Source organism: Dipodomys spectabilis, unplaced genomic scaffold, assembly GCF_019054845.1.
Source record: "Dipodomys spectabilis isolate Male_0828 unplaced genomic scaffold, ASM1905484v1 ptg000030l, whole genome shotgun sequence".
Lineage (NCBI taxonomy): Eukaryota > Metazoa > Chordata > Mammalia > Rodentia > Heteromyidae > Dipodomys > Dipodomys spectabilis.
The window spans coordinates 11,512,368-11,533,785 of NW_024870707.1; the positions used below are offsets into that span (position 1 = coordinate 11,512,368).

The following is a 21,418-nucleotide window of genomic DNA, read 5'->3' on the forward strand; positions in this document are numbered from 1 at the left end:
AGATAAGAGTCTCTTGGATTGTTTACTCTGGCTGGCTTCAAACTTCAATTCTCAGCCTCTTGAGTAACTAGGATTAAAGACATGAGCCACCAGTGTCCAGCTTGCCTTTCCTTTCCTTTCTTTTCTTCTTTTCCTTTTCCCTCTTAAGCTCCTTCCTTCCTTCCTTTCTTCCTTCCTTTCTTCCTTCCTTTCTTCCTTCCTTCCGTCTATCTTTCTTGTTATTACTTTTAAGTAGTTGCACAAAGGGGTTTCAATTCAACAAATCAGTTTATAAATACAAGGTATTGCTTTGTAATCTAGGTCGTTCTCAGACTCAGTCTTGGGACCAAGGTCCAAGTATGTATGGTGGTGCAAGGTTCTTATACCAGCCTAGATAAAAGCAAGACCCTATCTGAAAAATAACTAAAAGCAAACGGGGCTAGGGAAACGGCTTGTCAGGGCACATGCCTAGGAAACATGAGGCCTCAGCTCAAACCTTCCTACTGTGAAGAGAAAAGAAAAGAGAAAAGAAAAGACCTTTCAACCCTCTGCCCCCACCTCCCAAGTTCTGGAATTACAGTCCTGTACTGCCACGCCCAGCCTTGTTTGTGGATTTACTAGTCAGGTAACATGAATTCTTAGTATACTACAGAAAGACAAAGTGGATTGAACTCAGAGTTTTACACTTGTTTCAGGGGTAATTTATACAAACAAAACACAAAGGTTGCCCATCCTCACAGCCTCTGCAGAGGTGGCTGCTGCATCTGGACACGGCCTTCATTTCTTGTTAGCATGGGTGTGCATGCACAGTGTGTCAGGTTCTTAATCTCACAGGAATGAGATTGTTTGCTAGGTGTTGTGTGTCTGGCTCTGTGGGAACATCATGTCTGAGAGGCCTTCCTTGGGTTATATATGAATCCACCTTATTTTTTTTTAGTACTTAGGGTCTTGTGCTTGCTAGACAAATGCTTTGCCACTTAAGTCAGTCCTTTTGCTGTTTATGTATGCATGTATGTATATATGTATGTATTCACTTATTCATTAATTTTGTGTGTGTGTGTGTATGCTGATCCTGGGACTTGAATTCAGGGCCTGGGCACTGTCCCTGAGCTGTTTTGTTCAGTGCTAGTACTCTACTGTTTGAACAACAGCTCCACTTCTGGCTTTTTTGTGGTTAATTAGAGATAAGATTCTCATGGGCTTTCCTACCTGTGCTGGCTTTGAACCTCAGTCCTCAGATCTCAACCTCCTGAGTAATTAGGATTACAAGCATGTGCTACTGGCACCTGGCCATTCATTCATTTTGGGGTTATACTGGGACTTGAACTCTGGCCATCAAGCTCTTGCTCAGCTTTTAACCCCATGGCTGATACTCTGCAGCTTTAAGCCACACTCACTACTCCTTTTTGCTTTTAGAATAAGGTCTAAAGTTTTGCTTAGTGCTGGCCTCAGACTGCAGTCCCTCCTCCCTATGCCTTCTGAGTCCAGGAGATTACAGGTGTAAACCAACACTCCCAGCTTACTAGTTTGAGAAAAGATCACACCAACTTCTTTGCCTGTATTGGCCTCAAATTGTGATCCTCTCAGTTCCTACCTCTGGAGTTGCTAAGATTACAGGTGTACACTATCACTGTACCTGGACAAAGGGGGTTATTTATTTATTTATTGGTCTTTTTTGGTGTTAGAGATCTAACCTAGTGTTTCATCCATGCTAGACAAGCACTCTACCACTTCAACTACACTTTTCCCACCTGTCTTCCCTCCCTCCTTTTCTGGCTTCCTTCCATCTTTACTCCCTCCCTCTCTCTCTCCCTTCCTCCCTCCCTCCTCCCTCCTCCTTCCTTCCTTTCTTGAGCCAGTACTGAGGCTTGAATTCAGTTCTTGGGTGCTGTCCCTTAGCTTTTTCACTCAAGGCTGTGCTCTACCATTTGAGCCACAGTTCCACTTTCAGCTTTAGCGTGCGTGCATGTGTGTGTGTGTGTGTGTGTGTGTGTGTGTGTGTGTGTGTGTGTGTGTGTGTTCCAGTCCTGGGGCTTGACCTCAGGGCTCAGATGCTGAGCTCCTTTTGCTCAAGGCTAGTGCTCTAAAATTTGAGCCACAGCTCCACTATCTGCTTTTTTAGTAGTTTATTGGAGATAACAGTTGCACAGACTTTCCTGCCCAGGCTTCAAACTCTAATCCTCAAATCTCTGCCTCCTGAGTAGCTAGGATTTTCGAGACGCTGATCCCCAGCCCCGCGCCCCCTTTTTATGGCTAATTGGAGATAAGAGTCTTCTGGACTCTCCTGCCTAGGCTGGCTTTGAATCTCAGTCCTCAGATTTCAGCCTCTAGAGTAGCTAAGATTAAAGGCATATAGACAAGGCTCCAGCTTGATTTTTTTTATTTGTTTGTTTTAATGGGTTTTTCCCTCAGCTTGATTTTTTTTTTGGTCCAGTCATGGGGCCTGAACTCTGGGCCTGGGTGCTGTCCCTCAGCTCTTCAGCTCAAGGCTAGCGCTCTACCACTTGAGCCACAGCACCACTTCCAGCTTTTTTCTGTTTGCTTATGTGGTGCTGAGGAATCGAACCCAGGGCCTCATGCATGCAAGGCAAGCACTCTACCACTGAGCCACCTTCCCAGCCCCTCAGCTTGATTTTGAAATAGGGGTTCACTAACTTTTACCCAGACTAGCCTCAAATTAGGATTCTCCTATCTCTGCCTCCTGAGTAGCTGTATTTATGGGTATAGGCCACTATATCTGCCTCCACCTCGTTTTTTTGTTTGTTTGTTTGTTTTTTGTCAACCCTGGGCCTTGAACTCAGGGCCTGGGCACTGTCCCTGACTGTCTTTTGCTCAAGGCTGGCACTCTACCACTTGAGCCACAGTGCCACTTCTGGCTTTTTCTGAGGAATTGAACCCAGGGCTTCATGCAGGCTAGGTAAGCACTCTACCACTAAGCCACATTCCCAACCACACCTTGTTCTTTTTTTTTTTTTTTTTTTGTCAGTTGTAGAGCTTGAACTCTGGGCCTGGGCGCTGTTGTCCCTCAGCTCTTCAGCTCAAGGCTAGTGCTCTACTAACTTGAGCCACAGCACCACTTCCAGCTTTTTCTGTTTATGTGGTGCTGAGGAATCAAACCCAGGGCCTCGTGCATGTGAAGCAAGCACTACTACTGAGCTGCCATTCTTTTTTTTTGACTGTTAACCCACAGCAATATAGACTGTGATCATCTTAGTCTTTTTTTTTGCTGGGCATCTAGAGGGTTCCTGTTTTTTCTTAAAATCAGTTCCACTATGAACTTCTTTATACACATGTGTGAGTAGGATCTAGGTCTAGAAGGTGAATTGCTGAATTGGAGGCTTCACACATTTATAATTAACTAATTCTGTTAAATTACTTTCTAGAAAAGCTTTTTGCCTTTTTACATTCCCACCAAGAATGTATGAAAGCATGGTACTGGTAACTCACACCTGTAATTCTAGCTACTCAAGAGGCTGAGATCTGAGGATTGAAGTTCAAAGCTAGCCTGGGCAGAAAAGCCCCTAAGACTCTTATTTATAATTCATCACCAGAAAACCTGAAATGGAGCTGTGGCTCAGTTGGTAGAGCACTAGCTTTGAGCAAAAGAACTCAGGGCTAACACCCAGGTCCTGAGTACAAGCCCCAGGACTGGCACACAAAAAGAGACTATATGGGAATATGGTCTGTTTTTCTATAAGTAGAATAAAGGATTGATCAGCTTAACACCCTTGTTGCACTTTGGGTAATCCTTTCTATTCCTGGGCCTTGAGCTACGAAGAGCTAGTATTTATGGAAATTCTCAGAGTTCCATAGCATCTATGGAAATGTTCATAGGGGGAAGTCCCAAATGTTACTAAATTGGGTGGGATCTATTTGTTTGCAAGTAGTAGGAACCCATCTCAAATGTATGAATAAAATAATTGACTCACATAATTGAGGAGGCTTCAGGTATAGCTGGATTTAGGAGCTCAGTGCTGTCATGGAGATTCAGTCTTCCTTCATTTCTCTCTCTACCCCAGTAGAGGAACCTAGGGGCTTCAGACTAGGGGGTAGTGGCCACCTTGAGTCTTATGCTCATCCCTGTAGCTAGGGAAAGAGCTTTCTCTGATTGGCTGAGCCAATTTACATGCCTCTCTTTGGAGGGGGTGGGGTAGGGACATTCCTCCTCCAGCTAGCCTTCCAGAAAGGAAGATTGAGGTTTTGAGGGAGACTAGAGCTGGGCCTGGAAAACACCATAGTATAGATAGGTGACTGAGCCCTCTCTGATTCTGTTTGCTGTATCCATTGTCAGCTGCCATGCAGGCCTGGTGTTTGGGGGAAGGCTTTCCACAGGAGGCTGTGTTAGAACTTGGCCTTCAAGACATTCAGATGAGGGTAGAGGGAGCAAAGGTGGGTGAGACTCTGGTTGTTTTCTGATGAATTGTTGAGACTGAACTACTGAGACCCATTTGGGTGTGCTGTTGGAGGTGTGAAAAATTGGTTTATGAAAACAACTTAAGCCAGACTGGAGCTTTTCAGGATCTCTGGGTCCTGTCCCCAGATTTCCCTGCCCTCCCCCTCCATCCTGGTTCTGGTTCCATCTAGATGTTCTGATCTGGGGTGGACACTCTCTGGCGGGGAGGGGAAGGGGGACTCTGCCTTCCTTGGTCTCTGATTCGATGTTACCTCCCCTCCTCAGGCGTTCCTGGTCTATGCTGCAGGGGTCTATTCCAACATGGGCAACTACAAGTCTTTTGGTGACACCAAGTTTGTTCCCAACCTCCCCAAGGTGAGCTGGGGAAGGTCAGGTATGGGGGTGAGGGGGTGGCAAATGCCACAGGAAGAGCCCCAGCTGGAGTCAGAGATACTGGGTCGAACCTTCACTGTCACCCATGTGTCACCCAGCCTTGCCAGTCACTGCAGATTCCCATATAAAGGAAGATCTCAGCTTGGTTAAACGAGGGCAGGGTGTAGAATTGTGAACTGTTAGGTGCTTGTAAGGATGGAGCCCATGCCAGGTGCTGGTGGCTCATGCCTGCAATCCTAGCTACTCAGGAGGCTGAGATCTGAGGATCTCAGTTCAAAGCCAGCCCAGGCAGGAAAGTCTATGAGACTTTTTCTCTCCAATGAACCACAAAAAAAGCCGCAAGTGGCTCTGTGGCTCAAGTGGTAGAGCATTAGCCTTGAGCAAAAAAGCCCAGGGACAGTGCTCAGGCCTTGAGTTCAAGCCCCAGTACCGGCACAAGAAAGAAAATAGGGTTATCACTGGGAATGGGGGTTTGGGGGCCTGGGGCATCCCCCTCATCAGTGGGGCCTGAGCCTCTCGGGAACAACTATACTCCTGCGCCAGTACTCCTCAGGCCATAATATCTGCATGAGCCACTGGGATGTGGAAATGTCTGCCCAGTTCATCAGGGCTGTGCAGGCCTGAGCTTCCACCCTTGTGTCAGGCCCTGCAGGGGCTGCTGGTCCCCAAGCCACGCTCTGGGATCTTCAATTGGAAAATAAGAGCTTGGGAGTGGAGGAAGGCTCTGGAGGGCGGGTTTGGGGGAAGCACATGACCAGGCCTATGGCTTCCTTTTGTTCCCCTGCAGGAGAAGCTGGAATGTGTGGTCTTGTGCAGCGTGGCTGCCCAACAGTATCCAGAGGAAGTCAGGAGGCTCTGGCAGAACTGTGGGGACCTCATGTTCTCTTTGGAGCCAAGGCTTCGACACCTTGGGCTGGGGAAGGAGGTGAGGGCTACAAGCGACTGACAAGCTATCTTCTGTAGCTTGTCTCAGTTTTGCCATCTGCAAAGTGGGAAACAGGCAAGATGGACTGAATATCTGCATCTGACCTCCCAGGATGCTGTGCGCACAGAAGAGGAAATCTGGGAGAGGGAGGGCCCTGGGGAAGGAGGTATTAGGGAAGGAAGGCTCCCAGGCCTCTGGTCTTTGGAGGCAACTTGGGCTGTGCAGGGTTAGACAAGAAAGCCTGAAGGGTGGACCAGCCAGAGAGGAGAGACCCAAAATGAGCATCTACTTGTTTCTTTGTTTTTGTATCTTTCTTCCCTGGAAAGAGCTGGAGGAGGCAGGGTGGAGGCTGCTGAGTGGGGGCCCTGGGAGCCTGGGAAGGAGGCTGGCCACCACCTGCTGGGCAGTCCCTCCTGCCCTCCGTTAACTCACCTCCCCCACTTCACCAACAGGGAGTCACCACCTATTTCTCTGAGAATTGTACCATGGAAGATGCCAAACTGGCCCAAGACTTTCTGGACTCCCAGGTTTGGGCATTGGGCCTCAGGGTGGTAGTTTGGTGGGACCCCTACTCCTGGTCCCTCACCGTTGGCCTGCTTTTGGGTCCCAGCTTGAACCCCGAGTCAGAGCATCTTGGGTCCACGGGGTAGAAAGGACCTGGGGACCCTTTGACGTCACGGATGTGGGAGGCTGGAGCTGCCTCTGCTTTTAAGGCCTGCGACAGCTCGGGGCAGGATGAAACAGCAAGACCCACATCTCTAGCCGGGGCTCTGCGACTGTGTGTTGCTCACTAGCCAACGAGCTGCTTTTCTGTGGACAATCGCTGTGGTCCTGGGTTAATCGATGTCATACGATGCATGGCATGGTTGAGTCAGTGCAACGAGCTGCTTTTCTGTGGACAATCGCTGTGGTCCTGGGTTAATCGATGTCATACGATGCATGGCATGGTTGAGTCAGTGCTTAGCAAAAGTCAGTGCTCAGTGTACTGAGCCAAGCAGGAACCCTCAGCCTTGCCGCTTGCCCTGTCTTACAGCAGATTCAGGAAGGCTCCATGGAGGCCCCGGCCTGCTTTACCTCCCTTGCTGTCTCTCCTCTGGACCTCACTGTCCCCCAAATCCTGTCCCTATCTTTTCCAGAACCTCAGTGCCTACAATACTCGGCTATTCAAGGAGGTCGACCGGGATGGGAAGACCTCCTATGAGGTGCGGCTGGCGTCCATGCTCTACAAAGGTGAGTCCAGGCCCCTCGAGTCCTCCCTGGCTTCCCCAGACCTGGATGGCTCAGGCCACCAGCTGAGCCTCTCTAAAAGAAAGAGAGTCCTGTCCCCGCTGTTCCTGCATACAGCCTCGAGTGGCTGTAGTCTCCATTTGGGGCCCTCAGTGTCCTGGGATCCAATCCAAATCAAAGACTTGGTTTGCCTTCCTTGGTCTCAGGGCCACTCTAAGCCAGGGAATGAGGTCAGCCCCTCCCACGCTCCCCCAGGCTTAAGGTAGTAGCAGTGTATGGCGGGGGAGGGAATTCTGGATTGGATACTGGATGGAAATCACACACACACACACACACACACACACACACACACACACACACACGCACGCGCACACACACACAGGTGTCCTCAGCAGCTCTTTGGGAGGGAATTCTGGATCTGATGCTGGATGGAAATCACACACACACACACACACACACACACACACACACACACACACACACACACACACACACACACACACACACGTCCTCAGCTCTTCAGCCCAAGGCAAGCGCTCTACCACTTGAGCCACAGCACCACTTCTGTTTTTTCTGGTGGTTTATTGGACATAAGTGTCTCATGATCTTTCCTGCCCGGGCTGGCTTTCAACTCCTGAGTAGCTAGGATTACAGGTGTGAGCCACCAGTGCCCGGCTGATGTTTCTTTTTGTGTATATGCTGGTAGTAGGGCTTGAACTCAGGGCCTTGAACTCGTGCTTAGCTTTCCCCCTCAAGACTGGTATTCTATCATTTGAACCGCACCTCTGCTTTCAGCTCTTTACTGGTTAATTGGAGCTAAGAGTCTCATGGACTTTTCTGCCTGAGCTGGCTCTGAATTTCAATCCTCAGATCACATTCTAATGAGTAGTTAGGATTATTACAGGCTTGAGTCACCAGCACCCAACCCCTGCTGGCCCTTCGTTTTCTTTATCTTGTGACAATAGTAGGGCTTGAACTCAGCCGCCTACTCTTGCGTACTTTTTCACTCAAAGCTGATGCTCTACTACCTGAACCATACCTCCACTTTTGTTTTTGTTTTTGTTTTTGTCTTGGCTAGTTAGTTGGAGTAAGAGTCCCATGAAATTGTCTATCTGGGTCAGCTTCCAACTGTGATTCTCAGATCTCAGCCTCCTGAGTAGCTAGGTGTTACAGGTGTGAGCTACCAGTACCTGGCCTTCTGGCTCATCATCTTCACACACATACCCCCCCCCATGTGGCCCCCCCCCCCCCCCAGCACATACCCTCTCCAACCCTTGCCCTCCAGGACCTACCTCTACCCTAGATTTTCTCCCCCACGGTGCTCCTCAGCTTCTGGCTCCGACATCCGCTCCCCCCTCCAGGCCTTTCATAGTAATTCCCTGCCTGCTGCTCAGAACTTTCTCAGGCCCCTCCACATCCACCCAGCAGCTCCTTCCCATTCCCCAGCCAGCTGTTACCAGCTCTGTAATTTCTCACTTGGGTTTCTGTTTACCCCACTCATGTGCAAAGCCCCCACAAAGGAAGGACTGTGTTTCAGGCATCACTCTCTCCCCAGAACCTAGGTTTGGTAGATTCTCAGGTACTTGATGTGTAGCCGACTGTGTACTTGGTGGAGGGAACGGCATGAGCCACAGTGGGGTGATGGGCAAGCTGTGGGAGCCACGTAGTCCAGTCTATGTAGTCTAGTCTGATGGGTCCAGGGATAGGAGGGGTAGGGCCTGGGTTCCAGCCCCAGTTCCACATAAGGAAAAGAAAAGAAGATAATGCAGCCAGGCACTGGAATAATCCTAGCTACTTAGAATGGCTGAGATCTAAGGATCCCAGTTAGAAGCCAGCCCAGGTAGACAAATCTGTGAGACTCTTATCTCTAATTTACCAGAGTAAATTAGAGATTTAAAAGAGTTTCACAGGGAATTTTCTTGGCTTCCAACTGCAATCCTCAGATCTCAGCCTCCTCATAGCAGGAATACAAGCATGAACCACCACCTGCGCCACCCTGTTGTTAGTCTTTTCCTGGGCCTCATCTGTAAGTTAACCTTTATCATAGAGGAGGGACTATCATCCATACAGGGTTCATACCATCCCTGGTTCGAGGCATGCACTGGGCATTTTGAGATATATCACCCCAAGATAAAGAGGAATGATTATACTGGTCAAAGTCAAGCAAAATGCAACAGTATATTTGTTATCCCATTACTTCTGTAACAAATTGTTACATGTTTAACATTCAAAATAATATGGGGTTTATTCCTTTACAGTTCTGGAGGTTAAGTATAAAGTTGAGATGTATGAAGGTTTTTTGGTATCTAAAATGCCACTGGCATTTATTTATTCATTTATTTATTTACTTATTTTGTCGGTCATGGGGCTTGAACTCTGGGCCTGAGTCCTCAGGCTCTTCAGCTCAGGGTTAGCGCTCTACCGTTTGAGCCACAGCACCACTTCCAGTTTTCTGGTGGGTTATTGGAGTATGAGTCTCACTGCCTGCTGCCCAGGCTGACTTTGAACCGTGATCCTCAGATCTCAGCCTCCTGAGTAGCTAGGATTACAGGCGTGAGCCACCTGCGCCCGGCTCCACTGGCATGTCTTGAGTAGTGGCCACTTTCTTGCTTTACCCTAACCTTTTTTTCTTGTTTTTGGTGGTACTAGGGTTTGAACTCAGGGAATTGTGCTAGGCCAGCTCTCTACTATTTGAGCCAGGCCTTTCTTTTTTGCTTTTCTTCTTCTTTAGGTTAAGATCTTGCTTTTTGCTTGGGCCACAGTCCTATTTATGCTTCCCACTGGAGTTGGGATGATAGGTATGTGGTACTGCACCCAACTTTTTTTATTGGTTGAGATGGAGTCTTAGGGATTTTTTTCTCCCTAGGCTGGCCAGAAACTATAACCCCTCCACTGAGTTACTCCACGAGTGTGAGAGCACGCCTCCACTGAGTTACTCCACGAGTGTGAGAGCACGCCTCCACTGAGTTACTCCACGAGTGTGAGAGCACGTGCCAACTTCTCCCTTCTGTCATCACAATTCCTTCCCCCCACTTCCCTCTTATCTCTTCATAAGGACCAGTGGGATTATTTCTGGGATGTAACTCTTAATTTTTTTTTAATATTTTATTTTGAGGCAAGGTCCTGCTTTGTTAGCTCTGACTGGTATGACTTTCATTCTGCCTCCTGAGTGCTGGAATTATAGGTGTGCACTGCCACACCTGGCATGTCTAATTTGTTTACTTTTGGTGCTGGTACTGGGTTTCAACTCAGGGCCTCATGTACTTGCTTAGCTCTTTCACTTAAGGCTGGCTCTCTACCATATTAGCCACACTTCTACTTCTGGCTTTTTTAGTGATGAATTGTAGATAAAGAGTCCATCAGATTTATCTTCCCAGACTGGTTTCAAATAACCTTGATCTCAGATCTTAGTTTCCTGAGTAGCTAACATTACAGATGTGAGCCATTATATCTGACCAGTGGCTCTTTTTCAATATAATCTGCTACATGGGGTCAGAGCCTCCACTCTCCACTTTCTGTCCTTGAGACTTTTGAAAACCTAGACAGCCTTTCAGTGTCATAGTTTACCAATCTATGAAATGGACATCCTAGTCTATACAACAGACACACCCTAGAGTTGGTGTGAAGCTTAAGTGAACTAATAGGTGTAAAATGTTCAGAACATTTTATATTATGTAAAACACAATGTTTTGGAAGATGGGAGTTTAACGCTAATTTCTGTTGGTAATAGGACATCATGGAACATCTTAGAGTGAGGGCCATAGAGGAAAGACAGCTGAGGTATGTACACTGGCCTTTTCCTGAGCATTTGCTCTTTTCTTAGATCCTTTTCTAGACTCGGAAGTGACTCCCAAGCTGAAGAACTATGAATTTCGGGGGAGCCATTTCCAGGTGACACGGGGAGACTATGGCCCCATTCTCCAGAAGGTGGTAGAGCACTTGGAGAAAGCCAAGGTAGGATGCAGGGGCAGGAATCCTCTGGCAGCAGAAGAGGCTGGGGATGTGAGGGCTGCCGGAGACTGATGGAACTTCACTCATCCCCAGGCATACGCAGCCAACAGCCTCCAGGAGCAGATGCTGGCCCAGTACATGGAGAGCTTCACCCACGGCTCCATCGAGGCCCACAAGAGGGGCTCCCGCTTCTGGATCCAGGACAAAGGCCCCATTGTGGAGAGGTAAGGCACCGGCCCTGCCTCCCCTCCACCCTTCCCCCCCACCTTCTTCCATCACTGCCCTTCTCTCCCCCAGTTACATCGGCTTCATCGAGAGCTATCGAGACCCCTTTGGTTCCCGAGGAGAGTTTGAAGGTAACTTCTCGTGAGTGGAGGAGGTTGGGTCAGAATCCCTTCCCCTAGCTCCAAGTTTACTCCCAATAATAACAGATGTGAAAAGTAACCATTATTTATCATGTCTAGCACTGTTGTATGAAGCTGACCTATATGTACCCATTTGTACGTCATCTCTTGAAATTTTAATCTATTGCTGATGACTGAGCCCAGCACTTTGAAGTACTTAGCTATGTGGCCTCCAGAGTCTGGTGAGGGCACAGACTCTGAACAGACACACATTCTCTGTGTGTGTGTGCGCGCGCGCTCATGCGTGCGCGTGTATGTGCGTGCATGCTGGTACTAGAGCTTTAACTCAGGGCCTGAATGCTGTCCTGAGCTGCTTTATTCAAGGCAAGTGCTCTACCACTTGAATCACAACTACATTGCCAACTTTTTGGCTGATCCATTGGAGCTAAAGAGTCTTAGAAATTTTCTTGCTTGGGCTGGCTATGAACCTTGATCCTCAGATCTCAGCCTTCTAAATAGCTAGATATTGGCTAGCACCCTGTCTGATGAGTCAGACTTGCCTCCACATACCTTCATCCTCCTAGCCATGAATAAAAAAGCTGAGCCTCCAGCCTGAGAGAAGAACAGGGGCTTAGATTGAGCCTGTGTGTGAGACAGGCTCACACACCTTCAGCTTTCTGCCTGGACTTGATCTGCTAGGGCCCAGCCCTCGGTCTGCTGCCCTCAGCAGCCAGCACTGGGCCACTGTGCACAGCAGCATTCCATAGCCACGTGATACTGGAAGGGTTGGATAGGTAGAGTGGGATCCCAGGACCCTGGTCCCCAGGACGCCAGCAAGCCACAGCCCCTTTGCCCCCTGCAGGCTTTGTGGCCATGGTGAACAAGGCCATGAGTGCCAAGTTCAAGCGGCTGGTGGCCAGTGCTGAACAGCTGCTGAAGGAGCTACCCTGGCCACCAGCCTTCGAGAAGGACAAGTTCCTCACCCCTGACTTCACCTCCCTTGATGTCCTCACCTTCGCTGGCTCTGGCATCCCTGCTGGCATCAACATCCCCAACTGTGAGCTTCCTGGGCCTCTCCCAAGCCCCAAGATCCTATGGGAGCTCCCCTCCCCTAAGCCCCAAGGCCCCATGGGAAACCCTCTCCCTCCACACACATATACCCATTTGCTCTGGCCACAGATTATCCTGTCCAATTCACCCTTCAGTCTGTTCTTTTTGTTTATTTATTTGTATGTGTATGTGCTGGTCCTGAAGTTCCAACTGGGTGTTATCTTTTAGCTTTTTTCTGTCTTTCTTTCTCTCTTTCTTTTTTTTCTCTCTCTTTTTCTTTCTTTCTTTCATTCTTTCTCTTTTCTTTTTTATTGTAAAGGTGATGAACTGGGGGTGGGGGGGTTACAATTACAAAAGTAAGGTAATGAGTACATTTCTTTTTTTGTCAGTATGGGGCTTGAGCTCTGGGCCTGGGCCCCGTCTCTGAGCTCTTCAGCTCTAGGCAAGTGCTCTACCACTTTGAGCCACAGCACCACTTCCTGTTTTCTGGTTGTTAATCCTGAGTAGCTAGGATTACAGGCATGCACTACTGGCCCTTGGTATTGTGCTCTTTTTAAACCTTGTTACCCCTTCTGTTTTAGCTTTAATTGGAGATAAGAATCACAGATTTTTCTGCCTGGGGCTGGCTTTGAATCATGACCCTGGCATCTCAGCTTCCTGAGTAGCTAGGATTATACACGTGAGCCACCAGCACCTGGCTTCCATCTGTTCCTTTTCTGTGACCCTTGACTTTGATTTTCTGTCTGGTCCCCTCCCGGCCTTTTCCTCCAGATGATGACCTGAGGCAGACAGAAGGCTTTAAGAACGTATCTCTGGGAAACGTGCTGGCTGTGGCCTATTCCACACCTCGAGAGAAGCTCACGTTCTTGGAGGAGGAGGACAAGGTGGGTTCCAGCAACCTGAGGGATCTCAAGTGGTCTAGGAAGGTAGATAGCCCAGCCACAAGCAAGCACAGCGCATCCTTGATGCCTGGTGTAGTGACTTTCTGCTGTGGGCCTGTGTGCACCGTGGGGCCTCCGCTTCCTCTCTCACACCTTCTCCCCTGCCTCCATCTTTACAAGAGGAGATGGGCCACGGCGGGCAGAATACCCTTGGTCTCCGCCAGGCATGTGCCCCAGTCAGCCTGGGTGGCTGTGGCAGGACAGCGGACATGGGGTCCCTGCTTGTCTTGCAGGATCTGTTCACCCGCTGGAAGGGACCCTCCTTCGATGTGCAGGTGGGCCTGCATGAGCTGCTGGGCCACGGCAGTGGCAAACTCTTCGCACAGGTGAGAAGGCGGACCAGCCTGGACCAGCCTGGACCAGTGGCCGTTCCTTGGGCTCCCCTCCCTGCCCCCACACCCTGCGCATCCCACTCAGGGGGAAACAGCTCATCTCAGGTTTGAACTCAAGGCCTGGGCCAAGCCAGGCACTGGTGGCTCACGCCTGTAAGCTACTTAGGAGGCTGAGATCTGAGGATTGCAGTTCAAAGCCAGCCCAGGCAGGAAAGTCCGTGAAACTCTTTATTTCCAATGAACCACCAGAAAACTGGAAGTGGCACTGTGGCTCAAGTGGTAGAGCACTTGCCTTGAGCTGAAGAGCTCAGGGACAGCGCCCAGGCCCAGAGTTCAAGACCCATGATCAACCCAAAAAAAAGTCTCAGGGATTTAACTGCCTGAGCTGACTTCAAACTGCAATCCTCAGATCTTAGCCTGTTGGGTAGCTAGGATTATAGTTGTGAGCCACCAGGACCCAGCCCCACTCACATTTCTGAGTCACTGTTGAGGCCCAGGGGCTGTGGGGCTGAAGGCTCAGAACAGGCTGGGGCAGATGCTCCATGCTTATAACCGTCCTACAGGATGAAAAAGGAACTTTCAACTTTGACCAGGAAACAGTGATCAACCCTGAGACAGGGGAGCAGGTAAGGGTGGCCTCCACGGAGCCCAGGAGACTGGGAGGGTGGGCAGGGGCGGGCTCTGATTCCTGGGTCTCCTTCCCAGATTCAAAGCTGGTACCAGAGTGGGGAGACGTGGGACAGCAAGTTCAGCACCATCGCCTCCAGCTACGAAGAGTGCCGGGCTGAGAGTGTGGGCCTCTACCTCTGCCTCAACCCTCAAGTGCTAGAGTAGGAACTGTGGGCCGGAAGGATGTGGGGATGTCCAGGCAGTGGCTGGCTCTGGGACCTGGAGAGCAGGGCTCTCCCTGACCACAGTGTCCTGAACCCCCAGGATCTTTGGCTTCAAAGGGACAGATGCAGAAGATGTGATCTACGTGAACTGGCTCAACATGCTTCGAGCTGGGCTGCTGGCTCTGGAGTTCTACACCCCAGAGACCTCCAGCTGGCGACAGGTAGGGCTGGTAGAGCCCATGGGCCCTGAGCAGGAGCCTTCGGTGTAGCTAAGATCAGGATTTTAGACACAGAAACCAGTCAGATGTCCCTCTACGGCAGATGAGCTGGGTTTAATCCAGCTGGTGGAGCATCTGCTCTGAGCCTCAGTGTTCCTGTGTGAGAAATGGGAGTAAACGTCTCCCCCCAGCCACCTCTCAGGGTGGGCAGACTAGGCATTTAGTGCCCCAACAAGAGATGGTTGTGTGCTTAGTACGTCACATGAGCATGTGGTTTAAGGAGCAATGTTATGCCATTTCAAAAAATAGACTTTTTTTCTGGTGGTGGGCACTGGGATTGAACTCAGGACCTCATACTTGCTAGACTGGTACTGTGCCACTTGAGCTACACATTTAGTTGTTTGCCCTGACTGGCCTTGGATCACAGTCCTACCTCTGCCTCCTGTGTAGCTAGGATTACAGACATAAACCATTGTACCTGCTCCAAGTACACAATCTAAATCTGAGTATGAAGAGTGAGGTAGAAAGTTTGCCATTTGCCAGCCTGGGCAGTATGGACCTGTGTTGAAAGTGAAGGGAGGGCTGGGTGTCGGTGGCTCACACTTATAATCCTAGCTACTCAGGAGACTGAAATCTGAGGATCTCAGTTCACAACTAGCCAGAGCAGGAAAGTCACTGAGACTCTTATCTCCGATTAACTACCAGAAAACCAGAAGTGGTGCTATGGCTCAAAGTGGTAGAGCACTAGCCTTGAGCACAAAAGCTCAGGGATAGTGTTCAGGCCCAGTGTTCAAGCCCCACAACCAACCAAAAAAGAAAAGGGAGGAGGAGGAGGAAGGTAGGAAGAACAGATACATAAACTGCACAGTTTGTAATCTGGACACCTAGTCTGATTCTAGGTCTTCCTTTACCAGCTGCGTGACCCTGAACAAGTCACTTTACTTCCTGGGCTCTCATTTGATCGTCTGCTAAATGGAGACAAAGATACCTTGTTTTCATTTTTTTTTTTGGTCAGTCATGGGGCTTGAACTCGACCTGAGGGCTGTCCCTCAGCTCTTCAGCTCAAGGCTAGCGCTCTACCACTTGAACCACAGTGCCACTTCTGGTTTTCAGCTTTTCCTGCCCGGGCTGGCTTTGAACCACGATCCTCAGATCTCAGCCTCCTGAATAGCTAGGATTACAGGCATGAGCCACTGGCGCCCAGCCCTTGTTTCCATTCTTGAGCACAAATAATATGGAGGAAGAGAAACTCCTCTGGGTGTTAGCAGCAAGTGACCCTTGTAGGCACTGTATGGTGATGGTGACATGGTGAAGCACTAATTAACAATTAGTAGCGAGTACAGCTCATTAGGCTCGGCTAAGTGCTTGATACGGGCTACAAATGATCTCTTTCCCCCTGGCCCTGGCAGGCTCACATGCAGGCCCGGTATGTGATCCTGAGAGTCTTGCTGGAAGCTGGCCAGGGACTCGTAACCGTCACCCCCACCATCGGCTCTGATGGACGTCCTGATGCCCGCGTCCGCCTGGACCGTAGCAAGATCCGGTCTGTGGGCAAGCCCGCCTTGGAACGGTTTCTACGGAGACTCCAGGTAACCCAGAGCTTTGGACACCCCACCTCCACCCCAGCCTCTGCCCTGCCCCTACCCTCTTAATACCTCCCAAGTCCTTCATTCATTCCACAAGTTGACAGCTGTAAAGGTAAAGAAACCGCAGGACGTTAAGAGGAGTGAGATAGGAAAGGGAAGAGAAAGGCCACCATTGTCTGTGGACCAAAGAGGGATTCCTCCAGGAGGTGTCATGTAGGCCAGAATGTAAGTGCCAAGGGAGAATCAGCTATGTGAAGATCTGAGACAGAGGAGAAACAGCACGTGCCAAGGCCATTGGTAATACCTGAGAGAGCTTGGTGCATTTGGGATTCTCAGAGCTCATCCTTCTGAGTATCGAGGATCAAGCATGCACCACCAGTATCTGGCTGACACCCATAGTTTGGAGGAGACAAACCATAACAGAGACTGTCCAGGGCGGGGTGCGATTGGCCTCAGCCCCTGGAAGAGCCCTGTGGATGGAAGGTGAGTGGACATTTCTTCTTTCCTTCCTTCTGACAGGTGCTCAAGTCCACGGGGGATGTGGTCGCAGGGCGGGCCCTGTATGAGGGGTATGCAGCCGTCACCAATACGCCCCCCGAGTGCTTCCTCACCCTCAGGGATACAGTGCTGCTGCGCAAGGAATCTCGGAAGCTCATTGTGCAGCCGAACACTCGCCTTGAAGGTAAATTAATGGACTCCAGGCCCCTTTGATGGAGCCAAGCAGGGCCTTTGGGATCACAAAGGATCCACGGCACTCGAGCTCTGAGAAGGCTTGTATGGAGTGTCCCCCCCCCCCCCCCCCCCGCCCTTCCCTGCCGTGCTCCTTCCCCTACCAAACCTCAGGCCAGAGCCTTGGCATCTCCCTCCACACTTGCACGGGGGCAGGCTGGTTGTAAGGCAGCAAGGCAAGGCCTGAGGAAGATGGGCAGAGCAGAGGCTTCTGGGCAGCCAGGCTAGGAACTGGGGAGCCCTGGCTCCAGGTCAAGATCAGACAACGAGCTGGGACTGTGCAGGCCAAGTAGAAGCCAAGGGAGAATTTGATTCTGCAGTGTGTTGGATGGATATCAGCTCCCTCAGCCTCCTCTCTTCTCAAGTAACAATTCCATTTCCAAAAGTCCTGACCAGGTCTGCATCGGCGCCTGCACCTTGTGTGCTCTCCCATTTCTCCAGCACACCAAGCTCACTCCTCTCCTGCAGCCTTTTGTACATGCCGTTCCCTCTGCTTGGCACCATCCGACCCGAGATCTGTCACTCAGGTCCCCTGAGCATGCTGTCCTGACCCCTCAATACAAAGTAATGCTTGGTTATTTTCTCTTCTGTCTCATCTTTCTAGAATGGGGCCAGGCTAGAGCAGTTGCTCCTTGTTGTCAATGAACAAAGCTTGTTGGCCCGTGGATAGCATCGCCATTGCTTTGTTATGTCCAGCCCTGTGGGAGCTGTTGAGGGATGGAGAGGTGGGTGGGACTTAGATCCTCTCCTGAACTGCTTTTAGTATCATTAAAAATAAGAGCCCAGCGCCATTGTCTCAGGCCCATAATCCCAGCTACTCAGGATGCTGAGATCTGAGAATCGTGGTTCATAGTCAGCCTGGGCAGGAAAGTCTGTAAGACTCTTATGTCCAGTGAACCAGGAAAATGTCAGAAGTGGAGCTAGCCTTGAGTAAAAGAAACTTATGAACAGTGCCCAGGCCCTAAGTTCAAGCCCCAAGACCATACCCAAAAAGAAAGAAAGAAAGAGTGGGGGGAGGGAGGGAAGGAGGGATAAGACATGAATCAGTTACTGGTGGCTAATGGCTATAATCCTAGCTACTTGGAAGCTGAGATCTGAGGATCCAGATTTGAAGCCAGCCCAGGCAGAAAAGCCTGTGAGACTTATCTCCAATTAACCACCAAAAAAGCCAGAAGTGACACCGGTGCTCAAGTAGTAGAGTGCTAGCCTTGAGCACAAAAGCTTAGTGACAGGGCTAGGAATGAGGCCTAGCGGTAGAGTGCTTGCCTAGCATGAATGAAGCCCTGGGTTCGATTCCTTAGTATCACATAAACAGAAAAGGCCAGAAGGGGTACTGTGGCTCAAGTGGTAGAGTGCCAGCCTTGAGCCCAGAGAGGCTCAAGGACAGTGCCCAGTGCCCAGGACCAGCAAAAAAAAAAAAAAAAAGAGCTCAGGTTCAGCACATAGGCCATTAGTTCAAGCCCCAGGACTGGCATCCACACAAAAACAGAGATAGTGATTAGATGAGGTTCCAGGCACTGGGTAAAATATTTTCATGGATCAACTCCCAACAGGGCTATTACCCCAGCTGGAAACTGAAACAGACCAAATATTTGCCTGAATTCATACAGCTAGTTGTGGGGGAGAGGACAAGGGCAGGACTTGAACTTGGCCTTCTGAGCCTGAGTATCCCTGGAAATGCCCCAGTACACTCAGTGCTATGACCAAGTGGAGCCGCTAAAATGTGTTAGAGAGAAACTCCTATGAGCACTCGGGTCACTCAGAACAGGCCCACTCACAGGGGAGTAAATAGGCTGCCACTGGGATTGCTGCATTGGCAGCACGCCAGCCAATGGGCATTATTGGTTATAATCACCATAGCTCCTTGGGAGAAGTAATTCTGTGCCAGCCCACTTCATAGGTTTAGATAGGTTGAGAAACTTGCCTGAGGTGTAGGCAGAGACAAGGCAGCTGTTGGACTATCACTCCAGGAGGCCAAGGACCCTATCTGTATTACCTAACATGGTACCTGATGTAAATCTTCCTGTTGAGTTTTGGAGTCTTGTGATTTTTTTTTTTTTTCCAGACTGAGTTTTATTATGTAGCCCAGGCTAGCCTTTAAATTCAGGATCCTCGGGGCTGGAAAGGTGGCTCAGTGGTAGAGCGCTTGCCTTGCATGCATGAGGCTCTGGGTGCCATTCCTCAGCACCACATAAGCAAAAAGAAAAAAGCTGGAAGTGGCACTGTGGCTCAAGTGGTAGAGCGCTAGCCTTGAGCTGAAGAGCTGAGGGACAGAGCCCAGGCCCAGAGTTCAGGCCCCACGACTGGACCCCCAAAACAAAAAATTTAAATAAATAAATAAATTCAGGATCCTCCTGCCTTAGCCTCTTAGTGCTGGGATTACACACCTGTAGCATCATATTCTGCTTGGTTTTGATGAAAATCTATTTCTTGGTAGTACCTGATAGGCAGGCAGTCTACCATTTGAGCCATAGTCCCAACACTTTTTTCTTCCTTTAGCTTTGTTTTTGAGGCCACAGACCATGAACATTCTGCCCATGTCTCTCTAATAACTGAGATCACACAGGCATGTGTCACCATGCTTATTTGTTAAGATGGGGTCTTTTTTTTTTTTTGGTCGGCCGTGGGGCTTGAACTCTGGGCATGGGTGCTGTCCCTCAGCTCTTCAGCTCAAGGCGAGCGCTCTACCACTTGAGCCACAGCGCCACTTCCGGTTTTCTGGTGGTTTTTGGAGATAGGAGTCTCATGGTCTCTCCTGCCCGGGCTGGCTTTGAACCATGATCCTCAGATCTCAGCCTCCTGAGTAGCTAGGATTACAGGTGTGAGCCACCAGCGCCCGGCTAAGATGGGGTCTTTTGCTAACCTTTTGCCCATGTTGGCATGGAACTTTGATCTTCCCTGTTCGTACGTCTAGAGCAGCTAGGATTACAAGTATAAGCTATCTCACTTTGCTTATGTGTGTGTGCACACACATGCCAATACTGAGGGTTTACCTCAGTGCCTCTTTGCTGCCCCTTAGCTCTTTGCTCAAGGCTACTGCTCCACCACTTGAGCCATAGCTCCACTTCTAGCTTTTTGCTGATTAACTGGAGATCAGAGTCTCATGGACTTTCTTGCCCCACCTGGTTTTGAACCTCAAATCCTCAGATCTCAGCTTCCTGAGTCACTAGGCTTACTGGCGTGAGCTACCACACCATGCTTGTTGGTGTGGTAGGAAGGGAAGAAAACACATAGCAAGGCTGGGAAGGTGGCTCAGTGGTAGAGCGCTTGCCTTGCATGCCTGAGGCCCTGGGTTCAATTCCTCAGCACCACATAAGCAAAAAGAAAAAAGTTGGAAGTGGCACTGTGGCTCAAGTGGTAGAGCGCTAGCCTTGAGCTGAAGAGCTGAGGGACAGAGCCCAGGCCCAGAGTTCAAGCCCCATGACTGGACCCAAAAAAAAAAAAAGAAAACACATAGCAATTTATATGCTTCTCCATAATCCATAATAATTCCTTCTTCTAGGGCTATTATAAGGGCTAAATTAGATAAGCTGAACATCAAACAGAGTTGGGCCCAAGAGCTCACTGAAAACTCACTGCTCTGTGGCTGTTGTAATGATTCTGCTTTCTATTCAAATTGTTCCTTACTGCTATGGTCTCTCTGTCTCATCCACCCAGGTTCAGAAGTGCAACTTCTGGAGTATGAAGCCTCAGCTGCAGGCCTCATCCAGTCCTTCTGTGAGCGTTTCCCAGAGGATGGACCTGAGTTGGAGGAGATCCTCACCCAGCTGGCCACTGCAGACGCCCGATTCTGGAGAGACTCCACCAGGACCCCGTTATCCTACTAGGCTTGAGAGATCAGTGTGGCTCCTTTCCCCACTGAGTCACCTTGTGCTGTTATGTGTAATTGGCAGGAGCTGGGACTTTGGTGCTACCTCAGCAGAGGGAGGTGACACTAATAGCTCCTGTCAGGACTTTCCAATTTACTTGAGTGCTTCCCCTCTGCTGCTTGATCGCACTGCCATCTGTGGAGTGAGCACAACAGGGCCTCTAGTCCAGTTTTCAGATGAGGAAGTGGTAGTTCTGAGATGTGACTGGTCTAGATCCCGCTGGTGGTATGTGACAGAGCCAGGGCTTAAAAAACGCTCTCACCAAATCCAATGCTCTTCATGTATTACTTTTATAACAGAAAAAAATAAATAATCTGAAACCATCACCAACCAACCTTGCATTGCATTTTGTGATCTTCCTGTTTTGTTTTGTTTTGTTTTTTTAAGGATCCTCAGATCTCAGCCTCCTGAGTAGCTAGGATTACAGGTGTGAGCCACTGGCTCCTGATTCCTCCTGGACTCTGGGGGAAAACTGTGGAATCAAAACCTGGGGAGAGGGCAGAGGTCACTTTTGTCTTTTAGTCCACAGGATCTTGACATCCTCTCTAAAGGAGGATGCACAGTCACAGCATGCTTGTAGTCCACCTTTATGGCATTTCCCGTGATTAAAAAAATCTTGATGGGGCTGGGAAGGTGGCTCAGTGGTAG

General features: G+C 49.6%; 1 protein-coding gene across 2 annotated transcripts in view; it reads left to right on the forward strand.

Moving 5' to 3' along the window:
* The window catches only part of Dpp3 (dipeptidyl peptidase 3), a 28,779-nt gene extending 7,679 nt beyond the window's left edge, over positions 1-21,100 (forward strand). For both annotated transcript variants that reach the window (XM_042676173.1, XM_042676174.1), the window contains exons 3-18: positions 4,658-4,747; positions 5,553-5,690; positions 6,143-6,217; positions 6,827-6,920; positions 10,741-10,871; positions 10,962-11,092; positions 11,166-11,224; positions 12,075-12,269; positions 13,034-13,146; positions 13,437-13,529; positions 14,099-14,161; positions 14,241-14,365; positions 14,469-14,589; positions 15,996-16,175; positions 16,692-16,854; positions 20,559-21,100. In XM_042676173.1, the coding sequence (XP_042532107.1) occupies positions 4,658-4,747; positions 5,553-5,690; positions 6,143-6,217; positions 6,827-6,920; positions 10,741-10,871; positions 10,962-11,092; positions 11,166-11,224; positions 12,075-12,269; positions 13,034-13,146; positions 13,437-13,529; positions 14,099-14,161; positions 14,241-14,365; positions 14,469-14,589; positions 15,996-16,175; positions 16,692-16,854; positions 20,559-20,728 (1,941 nt within the window). In that variant the 3' untranslated portion in view covers positions 20,729-21,100. The remainder of the gene's footprint in view (positions 1-4,657; positions 4,748-5,552; positions 5,691-6,142; positions 6,218-6,826; positions 6,921-10,740; positions 10,872-10,961; positions 11,093-11,165; positions 11,225-12,074; positions 12,270-13,033; positions 13,147-13,436; positions 13,530-14,098; positions 14,162-14,240; positions 14,366-14,468; positions 14,590-15,995; positions 16,176-16,691; positions 16,855-20,558) is intronic.
* Positions 21,101-21,418: the final 318 nt, after the last annotated feature.